Source organism: Symsagittifera roscoffensis, chromosome 6, assembly GCF_963678635.1.
Source record: "Symsagittifera roscoffensis chromosome 6, txSymRosc1.1, whole genome shotgun sequence".
Taxonomy (NCBI): Eukaryota; Metazoa; Xenacoelomorpha; order Acoela; family Convolutidae; genus Symsagittifera; species Symsagittifera roscoffensis.
Genome location: NC_087067.1, coordinates 26,166,827 through 26,183,383, shown reverse-complemented (window position 1 = coordinate 26,183,383; position 16,557 = coordinate 26,166,827). Strand labels below are relative to the sequence as shown.

Sequence of the window (16,557 nt, the reverse complement as noted above, 5' to 3'; positions counted from 1 at the left end):
TTGTTCTTAATAATTAATTTTTCTCATCTGGTCTTATTTGAAAAAGTTGCAAGCCAGCTCAATATGACTAAGTAATCCTGACAGGTTAACGAGATGGCAGCATTTTGTGACTGCTTCAGAGAAGTGATTCTTCATTTTCTTCTGCTCTGTCAATAATCCACCTTTGCTTTTGTTTATTTTTTAACCCGTCTAAAATTTCATCAAGATAACAAAAAAGGATCTTTCATCAAGATAACAAAACGGATCAAGATAACAAAAAGATCTTTCATCAAGATAACATTTAGAAATTTGTATCTGTAACTATGTTTTTTTTTCGAGAAAATCTTTATTCATCTAATGCCAGAAAATAAGGAGTTTTACCTGTTTTCTACAAGAAATAAAACCTTTCCAATTTAATTTAACTTTTCCAACCTTTCCATTTAACCCTTCCTCTTTCACCTTCCTCCCAACCGTTTAAGGCATGAGGCTATTAACTAGTAAGGTATAAGGGTAATAACTATAGTAACCCCGGCAATAATTACTATATATCATTATCTCCAGGGCTAATTATTCTAGATCCTGTGATGCAGTCGCCAGAATTTAAACCTTGCAACCAATTGCACTTTGCTCAGCTTTTTTCCAACCTAATTCAAACACTCATAGAAGTAGAAGTTTTTAGAAAACCAGATGGAAAACTCATCTTCAGTTCTCATAGTTTACGACGCTAATTGGTTAACTATGGTTACCATTGGTTGCATGTGATCATCTGAGTAGTCAAGCAAATACACAACTCAGCGCAGCCGTCGGAATCATGAAGACTGCAGACACCGAAAAACGCTCACTGAAACTTGGTTTGTCCAGAGATCCGTCTTCTCTGAAAGCACCTAGCAAAGGTGTCACGCATCCAGTTTTGTTCAACTTTTCGTCACACGTTTGCCATCTTCCTGGTTCCGCTCCGCAAATCCGTCGGAAGTTTTCAGGCGGGAAAATATTGAAATTTCTGTCCAAGTTGCTTTGAGTATATCCCCCAGTGCTTGAAAAAAATACAATATCCTATTCCTGTCACCCTGCGAACTTTTACTGTTTAAATTTTGTTCATATTTTTCATCGTAAAAATGGCATGTGAATTATCATACTGTACATTAAAAAAACATTTGTCATATCATAAATTTATTGCTTATGGGAGGAGGAGAGGGGTTTAAATATTTGGGGTTTTGGAAAAGAACTAATTGATGATGTGAACCTTTGGAGCTGGTTTCCATCTGCGTTTGCGTACAAACATAGAAAAGTAGAGCTGCCATTTTTGCATTTGTGAATTGCACATCCCAATTTGGTGTTGATGGAGATCATCATTTGGTACAACCTGAATGTATTGGTCCTAGACACACCTCCACACTCGGCGTACTCAAATCGGCTTGCCTGGAAAAACAGATATGTTCTGCACTTTATTTAACCAGCTGTATTTAACAGAAAAAAAAGGCAATTCTATTTTAACCTCTTAGAAATCAACCTTTGCCTTCCTATTACCATCAACAACTAACAAAAACTAGATCAACACCTGATTTATCATAGATCTTGCTATTCATGCACTTGAAATAAAACAACACTGCTCGTATCAAGGTGAAGCTCTGATTGTTCCGACTGCTTTTTAATGTTTATGAAATAATCGATTTCAAAAATCGATTGTGTTGTAAGAAAAAACGAAAACATTTTGATTTTTTTGTTCAATTTGTTAATCTTCCCCCATTCATACGCTATTTAAAATGCAAAACGATGTCTTAAGCATGTAATACCACACAAAAAATAGCGAAAAAACCAACGACGAAAAAAAAACATAGTTTTATGCTGTTTTAGAAGATTTTAAAGCCCATTATGTCTCTTTCAATAAATTCATTTTTCCTGGGATCGAGGTTACATATGCTTTGAGAGAACATAGAGAATGAAAGAGAAAAAAAATGCCTGGTAGTTTCCATAATCGGTTGAGGCGTATTTGAACTCCTTCAACTGGTCTCCGTAGAAGTTGTTTTGGATGCATGTCTTTGCAATCTCATCCTCACTGTCTTCGTCCATTGAACAGATGTTGTGAAAGCCGTAGACCTTTGCTGAGAAGTACCCACAGGTGATCGAATCTCCTAGTCTCTCAACCTAAAAAATGAAAAAACTAGTAAAATGGAAAAATGGAAAGCGAACAATTTTCACTGAAAAAAAAGATAAGCTAGAACAAGAAAGAATTAAGAGGGGCAGTCTAGACTACGGTTAAGAATCTACGCTTCGATGAAAGAATAAGACTCAAGAACCATTGTATTTTTAGTTAGATAACGTTCAACGATAAGCATATATGGGTTTGGTAAGGTCACCATATCTTAAATAATATCCTAAAGCATATCAAAAACTTCCTCGCCGACAAATTTTGAGGTTTTTCTAATAATGAAAAAACTAAAATCAATTTAAAATTTTGGTTTCTACCATCTTTGCAGTGTTGATTTTGTTTTCTGATTCGCTTTTACATTTTTGAGGTTCAATCTCCACTTATTCTACTTGTATGAGAAAGTTTTCACTGATTCTAGATTAAACCTAATTTGCGAACAAACAAAGTTTTTGAAAGAAGAGAAAAAAGATACCGAAGGCTTACAAAAACGTTTTTTTTGGACCCAAAACGCCAAAAAAACGAATTTTAACCCTTATTTTCCTGAATTATCGAAAAGCTTTGAGTCTAAAAACCGATTGTTGGAGTTCATGTCTGTCCAAAATAGATTTTGGATAGCCGTAGTAAGCAAACAAGAGTCCTCTCAGCTTTGGTTTTCTTAACTGCAACATGATATATAGTTAATGTAGTGCGAGCGAGAACTAAGATTAATATAAAAATAGAAGAAAAATCTAGAATACGGCTAAAAACAATAAAATAATTTCCATTAAAGTTCCCAAAAACGTTACAAGACTAAAAATCAACATTTAATTTGCTTTTATTTGGGCTAAAAAAAATTACCTTGAGCCAAAATTGTTCTAACGACTCTTTTGATAGTTCCCCATGGCGCCATGGTGGTATAACAGATTCTGAACTCTCGTAATTTCTCAAAAGTTTTAACTTTTTTCGTAGAAATAAGTGATCTTTCGCCTCAAAGCTGTATCTTCCCATATCCAGTTACAAGCGTTAGGAGCCAATTATATAACAGTTTTCAAAAGATTACTCATTAAATTATTTTAAAAAAACTTAACCCATGAAAACTCAATTCGAATCTTTCCTGTTGCAGATGAAACTCATTGGGTAGTCTAGAAACTTTGTTCCATTATGATTCGTTTTATCTTTAAAAATAACCTCGCAATAAATTTGTTTTTTAGAAAATATACACATTTATACACATCTTGCTGTTTACTTTTGACTCGTTTTCTACGTAAAAAAAATCATAATCTTTTGTAAATCTTTTTAAAGATGACCGTTTTGATTTTCTGTTAAACTTTCTAGTTATTCTAAATAAATTATGTCCTGTAGCCCAGATCATTAAGTAAAAAAATTAATCTGAATGACAGTCATCCTGACTTTAATCAATCATCAAATAAATATCGTCAGACTAAATGCTTTTTTCTATTTTAGCCAAAAATTTTGCGAAAAAAAAACACTTTCTGCGTTTTCTCTGAAAAACTTTAATCCATTTATTTAATGCGAAGACCAGCTGTGTAGCCATTTTGTAGCCCGCTGCTCAATTTTGAGTTGCAAGGTGTTCAACGAGTTTTGATTTCAAAAAATAAATACAATTACCGCTTATTTCGCGGTATCAAGATAATTCAGAAAAAGATCAAATTTAATATAGCAAGTTCCATCTTTTTGCAGAAAAAATTATCAGAATACACTAAGCTTAAATTTTTTTCACTGCTTTGGTAGGTTTCAGTGACATAAGTTTTATGGGACTTCAAATCAAGATTAAATATATTTCAAATCAAATTAGTTTGTGTGTATTTTTTTGAAAAGTTGTAATAAATATCAACGAGTGGATGTTTTAAAAGATACACCAGTGGATAAAACTAAATACAATTTTACATTTTTTAATCTCTAAAACAAGTATTTTTAATGACAACTTTGAAAACTATTTACTTGAACTTTTTACAAACTTTTTATATCGTACGACTGCAACAATCTCAACTCTCTTCTTTGAAAATCTCAATTTTACATTTGAAGCAGTTTCCAGTTTATTCCATGACTGAAAACACCAGTTATCAGTAATTGTCGCAAGTTTTTCCAATGGTTTGAGAAAATAAGAAACAACTGAGATGAGGAAAGTTGTCACGCTGAAGAATATTTCATGTTTAAATTAACCTTTCTACACAATGAAATTTTACCAATTAAAGACCCTCAGATCTAACTTTAAATTTTAACATCTCAGATTTCGGAAACCTTTTTTTTATCCTAGACTGCCTTTTTTGGTCATATTTGTAATATTTTTTTGTTGGAATGATTCTAAATTTGTTTGGGAGATGCTTTTTGCGCTAACTACATCCTCGCAAAAAAAAGAGTCTTTAGTCTGCCAGGTGCTATTTTGGTTGAGCTTTGAAGTTATGGGCTTTTCTATCTTCCCCCCATAGGCACCAACTTTACGGTTTAAACCATTGATTTTGTAAAATCGTACATGAGAAAAAGTGTTGTGACAGTTTCCACATGAAATTGCAGATAGGAAAAATTGTAGATGGGAGAAGGAAACGTGAAAAGGGCCAAAGGACGTTCTGAAGCACTTTTCGAGCTTTTGTCTAAAATAGAAATTTTGTCGAATTTGATGTATATTAGAGCCAAAATCGCCTTTAAAGAAATCCGGTTGTTCGACCAAACATGGATGTCATCAATAAGTACCGCAGTTTGATAAGTCTGAAGGAGTCAGAATCACAGAGGATTAAGGAAGCCGCAGTCAAAACGCCATATTTTTCAGCTGCCAAACCTATTGTTTTGGCCGAAAAAAAAACGATGATAATTGCAAAAAAAAATATGTTCATTTGTTCACGCTGGCACATTATCTTTGCAGTTGAGAATAGAAGAGTATGTTTTTGCTCTTTCACACATGTTCTTTCACGCAAGGCATGAATGAAAAATGAAATATTAAAACGCTTGAATTAAAAAAGAAATCTTTTGCATAGTTTCGCGCACAATTTTCCGCTCCTTCACAATTTTCTGGCATCTTTCCCTCAGAAAGAGCAAAAACATACTCTTCAACAGTTAGAACATAGCTGAAGATGGCCTCGGGCAAAAGTGCCTCACTCGGAAACTTCGTGCCCTCAGGCCGGGCTCTTTTTCCCTCGGTCATTTTTCAACTATGTTCTAAGTACTACAAAGTGTTCAATCCCAAAAAAAAGTTGTCACAATTGGGAAAACTGGAATTTTCAGACCTGGAAAAAAATAATTAGTGCTTTAAATTAAAAATTGGGACTTTTAGAGAGGTAATTTTAAATCATGTGAAATTGGTAGATTTTAAAATTTTGATAAAATTTTAAATCAGTGTTGTCTAAAAGAGTATTCGGAATTTGGTAATTGAATCAGATGTTTGTGAATTAATGCTATTACGGTGATTTCAAACCGTTTTTCAAAGATTTTTTTAGCACTATAATCAACAAGAATTTATAATAAGAAATTACATTCGATTATAAATCTTTTGAGTTTTTCATTTAGGTACTTTTAATAAATTATAATAATTTGTATAAAAATCCGATAGAAGCGATTCTTAGAACTGAAATCAGATGCGGGTTGACCTTCAAAATACTAAACTCAAATAGCTAGAAAAAATGATCTCAACTAAGCGAACATGCTCCTCTCCAAAACAGATTTAGTGATAAAAGTGATCGTTCTCAACCGCCAAATTATTTTTCTACAGCGGTGGAAAACTGTTAGCTACCATATGGGGTACCCAGGGGCGGATTTAGGGGGATGGGCGGGGGGGGGCGGGCGGACGCCCCCCCCCCCTCAGGGATTCGACCCCCTGCCGACCCAAAGGGTCCCCCCTTTGATACTTTTTAAGAAATCCATTTTTTGCCGACCGACCCTAAAATTTTTCTAAAGGCGCCTTTGGCGCCAATATATACTAACTTTGAGGGGAAGCGCGCGCCAAAAAAACGCGATTTTTTTTGTCAAAATTTTTCAAAAAGTGCCTAAAAACGGCTTTTTTGACCTGTTTTTTCAAAAATTTGCCTGCGGCGCAGAAAATTTGGCAAAAACAGGGACCTTTTAGTGCTTTACAAGAGCTCAGAAAATCAATTTGGTCGACCTAAAAAAAAAAAAAGGTCGTCAAAATTTTCGAAAATTTTTTGAAAATCCGCCCCCCCCCTCAAAAAAATCCTAGATCCGCCCCTGGGGGTACCCCTTTTTCAATTTCATTATGTCTTGGCTCCCTCTCGCTACCCCCTCGTCTTACCGTCATTTTGGCTTCATCCTCTAAACTGGAATCCCATTCCAAAGAAATCAAGTTGCCATTCAGCCGGTGGACATTGTGCTGATTTTAAAACCTCTTTAACTCTTCCAACAATCCCCCTTTGACTGACCACTGTGGTACCTGCATGTTACCCAATGAGTAACCACCCCTATCACCAACTTATTGAATGGCTACGCATATGAGCATTTTCTACCCAGTTGAAAATTTTTTATTTTTTTTTCTTTTGCAATAGGGGGAAGAGAGGGGGCTTGGGGGAGTTAAAGAGATCCCTGAATTAATGCTGTGTCTTTCAGCGACGCCCCGCTTGGTTCGACCAGAATGAAAACAATGAAAAATGAGAACAGATTAAACTTAGTTGTGTGATCTAGTTTGACCATCTTCCTTAAGAGACAGCCAGTTTTCCTCACTTTTGGGAGTCAAAAATCAAAAGGTGACTATTGATTCAGTTCAAAAACTTCTAATTTTCAGATTATGTTAGCAAAAAATCGACGAGCTAAAAAAAACGAAAACGGTTTTTTATCTGGGCCAAACTAAAAAGCGCCTTTTCAATCAATAGGTAATGACAATGCATCCAATGCACTGTAATCGATGGCAATGCACGCAATGCCATCGAGATCATGTATATATTTTCAAGTCGGTTTTCAGCGGAGAATTACATAATTTCGCTTATCACACTTCAAATATCGTATGAGCTCAAATGCCTTGAAAAGTGATACTGATGCTACTGTCAAACAAAGCTTTTCAGCTCAAATTTGAACTCAAGGTTCTGATTCAAGGATCGTCAAACAACATTTTTGACACTTATTTATTTGTTCATACTAAAATTTGTTTAGTCAAATTGAGAGATATGATTCAATAGCAAATATTCTCAATCAAATTAACTACCTGACTATTGAGATCGGTAAGTTATATAGTTTGATGGCTCTAACGTTCCATCTTAATTGTGACAGTTCTTTTTGCTTATCAGTTGGTCTTAAACTATTATGATTGAAGCACCTGTTTGTTTGGCACTTGCTGTAGAAATGAATTATGGTCCGGCATTTATACCCCAGTTTTTATAACAATCCAATACTTTTTATTAAATCGTGAAATAAAGTCTGTATCTAAAAAAATTGATCGCTCTTATTTCAAAATGTCCACACCTTCTAAAAAAATAGCTTGTTTTCGTTTTCGCGAACTAGCCACAGTTATTTTAGCACTATCGTACCAATTTATATTCGGTTTATTTCTGACAATTACCGAACCTTTGTTCCCTTTAGATGCCGATGATAAAAACATATCTCGTTCGGTTGTCGGAATAATATCCGGATGTTCCGACATCGCCTCGGCGCTTTGCGGGCTTCTCTTCCCTAAAATTGTTCACATGGTCGATATGAAGACGTTTTTCTGGGTCGGCCTCGGGCTTATTTCGGGTTCAAATTTACTCTTCGGGCTGATTACTTATATAACCTCGACTTGGGTTTACATAGGCGTGGCTTTGGTTTTAAGAGTCGGAACTGGAGTCGGTTATTCGGCATGTTGGGCGTCGTTATTTCCCATTCTTCTCGCTCTTTACCCGGACCGAGCTGGACTAATGTCGGGTCTGACAGTCATCGCGTTCGAGAGCGGGTCCATTTTGGGCCCAATTTTAGCGAGTGTCTTTTATAACATGCATGGGTTTGCATTGCCTTATTTGGTGACCGGTTCGTTTGGGCTTTTTGTGACGTTTCTGTGCATTGTGTTTATGCTCCCTCAAGATAATCAGGGAAGTGACAAGAAAGAAAAAGAAAAACTGGTTGAGAAGGTTAAAGGTTAGTCCACTACGGGGCTGCATATATTAGGCGAAAATTAGAAACAAAAAAACTTCAGGTGAAATTTTAAGCTGTGCATTGCAAGTTGCACAAAAAAAATTCAAAACAAACTTTTTTCCCTTAACGAAAACATTTTCCCCCTTAACTTAAAAAAATCGAAAACAGTCTAAAAAAGTTTATCGGAAATTAGATAACCCAATACCAAGTCTAAATGAGGTGGTCTCAAACTGTTACCAAGCTTATCACCCCACGTTTTTACCCTCTTTTTCTTAACCCCCTCTCATATAATCCCAGAATTATATAACACCACTACAATTTAACTCTTTTTAATACCAATTGTTAGAATCAAAGTGAAACTTACTTGAAAGGAATTCGGAACTATAGCGTCGGTAAACATCAAAGCTTTAATTGCCAAAATTTTTGCGACTCAAAACGAAACACGAAATAACAAGCAAGCTACTAAATGCGGTTTAAATTTGATTAGAAATGACTTTGCCGATAGTCTAGACTTTCATATGAATTTGAAAACCATTCAGATTGGCATGATTCAAATTAACAAACAAAAATGATTAGGTTTCTCCAAAATTGAACTTGTTTTTGGAAATAATTTTGCTAACAATAGGTTAATTGGCTAAATTTAAATGAATTATGGAACAAAAAAAACTGGTTGTGGCCAAAAGTTTGATCCATCTAAACTAAGTTTTTCTCAATTGGCAATCATTTAAAAGTAAACCTTAACTAACTTTTCGAACCATCTAAAGTTTGTCCGTTTTTTTTTGAACTGTCGGCATACAACGCAATGTCTAAAGGGTTTGGTTGCCCCTAGTCCAAACCTAGCGTCCCACAAAAGGAGCGAATGTTCTGGGATTAAATTGCTAGAGGCAGCCTTTATCAAATGTGAGTCAAGTCAATGCGTCTTTTTACGTGTCCGGGAGGCTGCAAGGAGACGTTTTTTGTCAAAAAAACTGACAAAAAAAAACATTTTAATTTTAAAATATATACAAAGAACAAATGAACAAATGCTTAGCTCAAGTTCGCCATAGCTCGAAAGAAATGCAAATCAGTTTTCTCTTCGTAAACCTGCATAAAATGCTGCACTTTTTCGTTTAGGACTCGGTATTTTTTCTTTTCTGTAAATTGGTGCCCGCTCGAGACGTTAAAGAAACTAAGTTTTCGAAGGGAGGCGTCTTTTTGCAAGTTTGCGATCACTTTCCAAACACTAGGGTGTGAACCACTAAAATATGACCGAATGCCATAACGCCAGCGTTTCACAATATTTGTTGTTCTTGCAAAACCTGATGAAATGCAGCAAAAAAATTTCAGGTTTACTAACAGACAGGGGTTAAGATTTTCAGTGCTTCTTAGAAACGATGGCATGTTTTTTTGTTTTATTTGTTAAGAAAGCATATATGCAAGCGGGGCTATTCCTGAATAGAATATGTATAGAGTAGAGTTGATAAAAAAGTTTAGAAGTAACTTTCAAAAATCCGTCAGCCAACCAAAATATGAATTTTCGAGCACACGTAGCATTTCTGGGTCGCCAAATAAAATAATGCTTTCGTGATCATAGTGTTCACTGTCGAATCCTATGAAATTCCTAAATAGCTCGGGTATTTGGAAATTTCTGGTTGCTGGGGAGACTGGTAAAACCTGTTTTCGTTACTTGCGCATGCGTTGTGCAGTTCGAACTAAATTTTTCTTAGTTGGTAGGGCTAACTGAGTGGCAAAATTGTCTGTTATGGGCTGAATTGCTGTGGCGACTGCGACAGTCGGAATTTTACTCTCGCTCAGGTCCTTGATATTTCTCAAAACCAGTCGAGCATCAGGTTTTTCAGTAGATATGTCGTGATTATGCTCAACCCTCGTTTGAATAAAGTTTTCGCCCTCTTTAGTTGTTGTTGCTCGGCATTTAGGAGTCTGATATTTTGATCAGTTCCAGTTAGTAGTGATTTTGTTCCTACGTTTAAGATAATACTCGTAGACTGATATCACTAAAATTTGAAAAAGAGCGCCAAAACGCATAGAACATCTAATAGAAAAAAGTGGAAAACGACTGAAATAGGAGGAAAAAGCGGGAAAAGTTGCCGCCTAAATTTGATGTTCCCAATTAGAACATAAAATTTCATTCGTAGTCCAACAAAACTGCACGTATCAAGGCAAGGCCCTGAATGTTCCGACTGCACTTTAAGGTCTATGGAGCAGTAATAACTTGGAAAATTTACATAAACTAAAATAAAATTAAAATTTTTTTCTAAAAAGTTTTGAGATTTTTTGTGAATACATCCCCCCCTCACACCAAATTGAGTACAAAGTGATAGACTCTGCTCCTATTAACATATCAATAATTTCATATGTTATCTAACTTGAACCAATTTGGAACTATTTCTAAAACGGATTAAATCTCGCTTACGCGTTAATAGCGGGAAACATATGGCGCGTTAATTGTCCCAAATTGGCCAAAATAGCAATCTTTAAAACGCCATAACTTTACGAAAAATAACCACAGGTGAAATATATTTTCAAATTTAAGCTCAGGACAACAATAGATTTCGATTGATGTTAAAAAATTGGTCAAAATTGGCTAGTTAAAAAGTCGAAATTTGTCTGAAGTAAAAAAACCTACCCCGAGCACAAATACTCCGTTACTTTCGTTACGAAAGTCGGAACAATTACAAATTGCACATTAACTTAAAATATGAACTTATTTAATTATTGTATCAACGTGACTTAGGGTATGTAAATGAAGAAATTGGTGCAAAATGGGTGATCTTACAGTTGGTTACCTAAAAGTAAACAAATCTGACTTACAAAGAAGAAAATGTTCAAAAAAATATGAAAATTATTGGCAAAATTAAAAAAAATACGATTTCATACGTTTTGCAAATCTAAAAAAGACTAAGATTAAGAGATAAGAGATTGGAAATTTTCTAAAATGGTTTAAATTTTTAAATTTTTTTTTGATTTTATGATCATTGTCTTTAAAATTATTTTTCAACTCCTGGCCAATGCTTCCTAAAAGGTCGTTTCTAATATCTGCAGCTTGATCGTCTTGCGATAGGGGCAGATAATGTGAGTAATTCGTTCGTAAAAAGTCGATTGTAGAAACGAGAGGGACTGCCTGGATCAGCCCCAATTGAGGCATTGAATTCGACGACCAAGTTAGCGTTGCGGCGGCCACTAGGTATCAAAACTAAGGGGGTTTAAAAAACGGATAGAGCCACGACTGGATACAAGAGAAGCACATTGTTTTGATTGAGCTTCTTTCTGAAGTAGCCGCCGTCCGCTAGTCTTTTTCTGACACCTTCTGACATCTAAATTAACCAAAAAATCTCGGAGGCCCCATATTTCTCCTTGGTTTAGAAGACCTCGTCGGAGGTTGCCAACGGGTAGACAGTAGCTTATCCAGGGAACTTCTAACAAAAATTCGTTTTCAGTTGTAAAAATTTTCAGAAATAAACTTTTCACAAAAGATTTTAAAACCACAAGATACGAAACATAACATATGGTCGACTCTAATTTTTCAAAGAAACGATAATAGGTGACAGTAGTTGTCTGAAAAAGAAATGACCAAGAATGGGGAATTGTTGTTTAACATTTTTTGCAAGGGATTTTCTTGTAAACAGATCGATAATCATAGAAGTTTTCATAAAATTTTTAAGAGCACTTTTTGTTCGTTCTCCAGAAAGCGTACAATGGCCCTGCAAAGTGCAATTTTATTTATAATTAGCAAAAACTAAAAGTTTTTCGTGTGGGCCATTATCAATTGTTCTTTGAGGCTCTTACCGGCTTTTAGACAATGTTTCCGCAGTGGTAGACCCCTGTGCTCAGTTGTAGCTACCAGTTATTTTCGGCTCAAATTTTTATTTCGAATGGTCCTGGTTGTGTCTATTTCTGAGCACTTAAAAATCTTTATCTTCTCTCTTGAAATGCATGAGTTGCTCCTCTCAATGTCAAGACTCGGTTTTTTTATGTGACCATGTACATTAATTTTTTTTAAACTGGGACTATTGTTTATCGATCTGGCCATTTTGTTAGTTTTTGGTTAGTAAAATAGTCTTTCTCATCTATGAGATCTTGACTTAGTGCATCCAATGGACCGATAGTCGACGAGAAAAAGTGCGTTGGATTTTTCTGTTCTTCTTATTACAAATGAAAACTACTCTGTCCATTCTGCCTTGTCTCTGCCTCTCGAATAATGCACGTACTAGCTAAATCTGTTACTGCTCCCCAACATTGTTCAATTGATTTCTTGTCTCTCCCATTTCTGTTTAGAAATTTATATCTTTCAAGTTTTGTGTTTGGTGGTTTGTTAAATGTGAATTTTTAATGTGAAACTGCAATGTGAAACTGTAATTCCGAACCATCGTTTTAGAAAGGATAATTTTTTGACTAGTGAAGGGCCGCTTACCTTCGTTTTAGTGAGCCTCGTAGAGGATTGAGCTAAAATATTTGTTGGTGCCTTTCATTCTTATCCCGTTTGATTTTTTTTCATTTGTTTTTTCTCCTTTGAGGTTTCTTTAATTTTTATTGATTTTTTATTCTTTGTTTCACGGCTGACTCTATCTCTGTCCAGCTCAGTAACTGTAGCTGGTGCTAGGATCGCGATTTGAATTTCTGGAATTTTCGGTCCAAACTTTCGTTCATTTGTTTCTCCACCGAGGAGTAATTTTTCATCGCGTTCTTAATCCTTAATTTTTAGCTGACTCTATCTATGTCCACCTTGTTCCGTGATCGGGATTTGAATTTCTGGAGTTCCCGTCCAGTAAGATTATCGATATCCAGATTCTCTTTTTGATCATCACAATTGAAACAGATCGCTCCATTGGTTTCAATTTGTCGGCGGTTCCTTGATTTGATTCGTCCAAAATGAATGATTTCTCCATAAGCTCCAATCTTTCTACTGCTCCATAATAAATTGGTGAGAAGTTCTACCTATTTACGAACAATTTCATAACGTACAATACCTATTTTAATCTAAAAAGATAGAAAAAAATCACAATCTCAGGTTATTTCCAACTAGTGAATGATCGGCCAACGATCGGTGCATTATATAGCTAGCAAGTATATAATCAATACCGAAGGTCGAATGAACTTCGTATGCATAACAATCGCACAACCATCCTTCAATCATTTGAAAACAAAAAAATAAAAGGTCAAGAAAAAAGCAACTATAGATGATGCCTTTAATTAGTCCCAAGTCTCACCAGTAAGGAAATTAAATTTAATAAAGGAGTGAATTTTAGAAGTCGGCCCAAAAAGCAGAAAATCTCAAGAATCAAAATGATGGAAAAGGGATGCCTGTTCTCCCAGAAGGCTCAATAATTCTGTGACAATCAATTTAGAGCAAAAAAACGAGGATGTGAAGCATAATTTTGAAAAAAATATGGAACGCAAAAGCAAATGAGTAAAGAGCAAAGATTGGAGGCACATGCAAAGAGTGAAGAAAAAAGATAGGAAGCAAAGTGGTAAAAAAGATTCAGTCGAGAAGCAAAACTCAGTTGAATGAGTCAGATCGTTTGTTCGATTCCCTACCATTGCAAAGATAGCGTGTCGTTTGAGTTTTGCTTTGTGTTGAAGGCGAGATCTCTAGCTACAGGTCAACCACAGACCAACCGATTTTGGCTGCAATATTTGTATCGCATGAAAATTTTAGACACAGAAAAAAAAATCTTCGATTAGCATTATTAAGAGAAGTCATTGCTTCAAACTCAAAATGTCTGATCGAGGAAACTTTGCTATCTAATTGTGTCGCGATAATATTTGTTAAGGAAAAAAGCGAAGACAATGACAAGGATAAAAATAGATCAGAATTTTCTGACTAACAGAAGTAGAAAATAGAGTTGCCAACAAGGCAGTCAAAAACGGCCCTAGATTTTTGTCTATAAATTAATGTAGCAGTTTATTTTTCTATCAGATGGAAAATCTGAATCAGTATCAGTATCTTTAATTTTTCCCTATAGTACAGGGAATTGCACGTGTAGTTTCAACTATGCCCTCGGTAAGTTTTTCTGTTTCTTCATAACGAGTACGTGGAAACCTTTAATTGAAAAGAACAAAAAACAATATAAAAAATTGGCGACTGAAACTTTGAAAATATGATAAAACTTTGACATATGCAAACATTTGCTTATGAAGGTTCAAAAAGACGGGCAAACTTTTCACTTTCGACTTTCGAATCTGGTTGAAATTGCAAAAAAGTGGCTGTTGTTTTTTTTTCAGAATCATCATCGTCTTCTCAGTCATTGCAAACGAGATCAGAGGTGATGCAAAAAGTGTGCAGATCCCCCACGATTGCAATCAGCACCATCCCCTACGCCCTCAACTACTCCCTTCTGGGGGTCATCGCCGTCTTCTTCTCCCCTTTCCTAATCAACGTCGTCAAAATACAAGAGAGGTCGGGATGATATGTCAGACTAGGCGGTGCATTGTAAATCCCGAATCAATTCATCAATTCATCGTTCTTGAATGGTTTGAATGATCCTGAATATAGATAGACATACAAAAAGTCTGACGTAACCGTGTACACAGGTGAAAAAAATCCATCCTTCTCGGATATTCGATTACATCTAGAATAATTTATTGGTGCTATTTTATCCCATTCATTACTTGTAAGCCAACGCCTCAAGTGCGTATACAATAGCGGGTTCACATGGGGAGTCCACCGCCTCCCTCAGGGGTTCAACCCTCTGGCCACCCAAAGCATCCCCCACTTTGATACTTTTTTTACGCCTTCCATATTTGGCTGACCGACCCTAAAATTTTAAAAGCATCTTTGACCCCTATATATTTTACTTTTGATAGGGGAGCTCTCGTCAAAAACAAACGAAAACTTAGAAAAAAACCTAAGAGTGTTTATAAACTTCTATTTTATGCCTGTTTATTTCAAAAATCTACCTGCGGCACAAAAATTTATGAAAGACAATGAAAAAGGTAAAAAAAAATGTAATAAAAATTTGAAGATCCCCTTTGAGAAAATCATAAAACCGCTCTTGCGTCTATTTTTACCAAGTTTTAAGGTCTAAACTTGTGTCAGAGAAGAAAAAAATGTATGTTTAGGCCAATTCTTTCCAAAAACTGTGCAAAACTATAGATTTGACACGCTTGTCAACTTCAAAAACGCTTCACTGGAACTTTTTGCCAACTTCTCTGGAACTTTTTGATAAAATAGGCTGCTTGCTTTTTTAGAACACCTAAAATAACTAATTTGGTCGACATGATAAACATGATAACGATAGTTATCAGAAATAAAATAAGAGCGAACTACTATATTTTTAATTGAGTCGAAATATGAGTTATGCACCACTAGTCTAACGTATCATCTGTGAAGCTCAATTGGACTTTACTACGTTCCACATGCTGTGCTAGCCTTGATTTGCTCACCTGTCGTCGGTTATTTAGTCGACAAAGGATACAAATGGACAATCTTTTTCCTCTCTCCTATTTTGGGCGCCAGCGGATGTCTACTTTTGGGTGCTCTTCTGTTCTACGACGGGAGTTACGCCAACTACTTTTTATTCTCGGGTCTGATTTTGGCGCGGGGGTTCTGTTACATAACTGGCTACGTTGCCGGTTTAGTAGTTCTTCATGATGTGTTTAAACAGGAGCTTTCAAACTCATCGAATTCGACAGAATATCGTTTTCTGATGTCAGCATGGACCAATACGTGGTCAAAAGTAGGCGTGACTTTTGGCTCTATTATTATTGGCGGCTTAGTGTTTGAGTTTTTGGGCTATGCAGGTGCTATTGCACTTGAAATGTCGATGTTTCTGCTTTCAATTATATTTTCTTTACTTTCATATCGGCTAATTGCTTTTCCGAAGAAATACTCCACAATATGAATTATTATTCACGAACTTTTTGACCAAATTTTGATTAATTTAATTTGATGCGTTTTTTTCTCGAATAGAAATAGGCCAAATTGTGCCAATGCAAACATAAAAACTTTGATATCCTCGAGCAGTTTTGATCCGGAAAATTTGTTTTGCCAAAACCAGAAACAAAAAATTGCTATAAAACTCTAAAGAAAAGTTAATTTTTAGTTCCGTACTTTTTTAAACTTCAGATTCATGTTCAAATTAATCCTTCAAGTTAATTTTGGAAATTCGAAGTAGAATTAAAAGTGTATATCATTCATTGAATTTTAGTTTTTGTGTTCATTTTTCAAGGCCTGTTAAAATAAAGTCCGAATAATTTAAACTGACCAAACTTGCTATTTTTAGAGTGTTGCCAGCTCACACTTATTGTACCATTTTGAGCATAATAAACACACTCATGATTGTAGAAACAAAGAGACAAATTTCGCCAAAATATTGACTTATTTGACGTCGCACACTAAATTGTGTGCAGTGCGCCCTTTGAAACTGGCCGTGCTTAAGGTTCGC

At 35.5% G+C, this 16,557-nt stretch overlaps 1 protein-coding gene across 1 annotated transcript; it reads left to right on the top strand.

The window, feature by feature from the left end:
* Positions 1 to 7,169: 7,169 nt before the first annotated feature.
* On the top strand, positions 7,170 to 16,096 carry LOC134848355 (MFS-type transporter SLC18B1-like). Its single transcript, XM_063865759.1, has 3 exons — positions 7,170 to 8,176; positions 14,396 to 14,570; positions 15,504 to 16,096. Exons 1-3 carry the CDS (start codon positions 7,519 to 7,521, stop codon positions 16,012 to 16,014), a joined length of 1,344 nt encoding a protein of 447 aa, XP_063721829.1. The 5' UTR covers positions 7,170 to 7,518; the 3' UTR covers positions 16,015 to 16,096.
* The last annotated feature ends 461 nt before the right edge of the window (positions 16,097 to 16,557 follow it).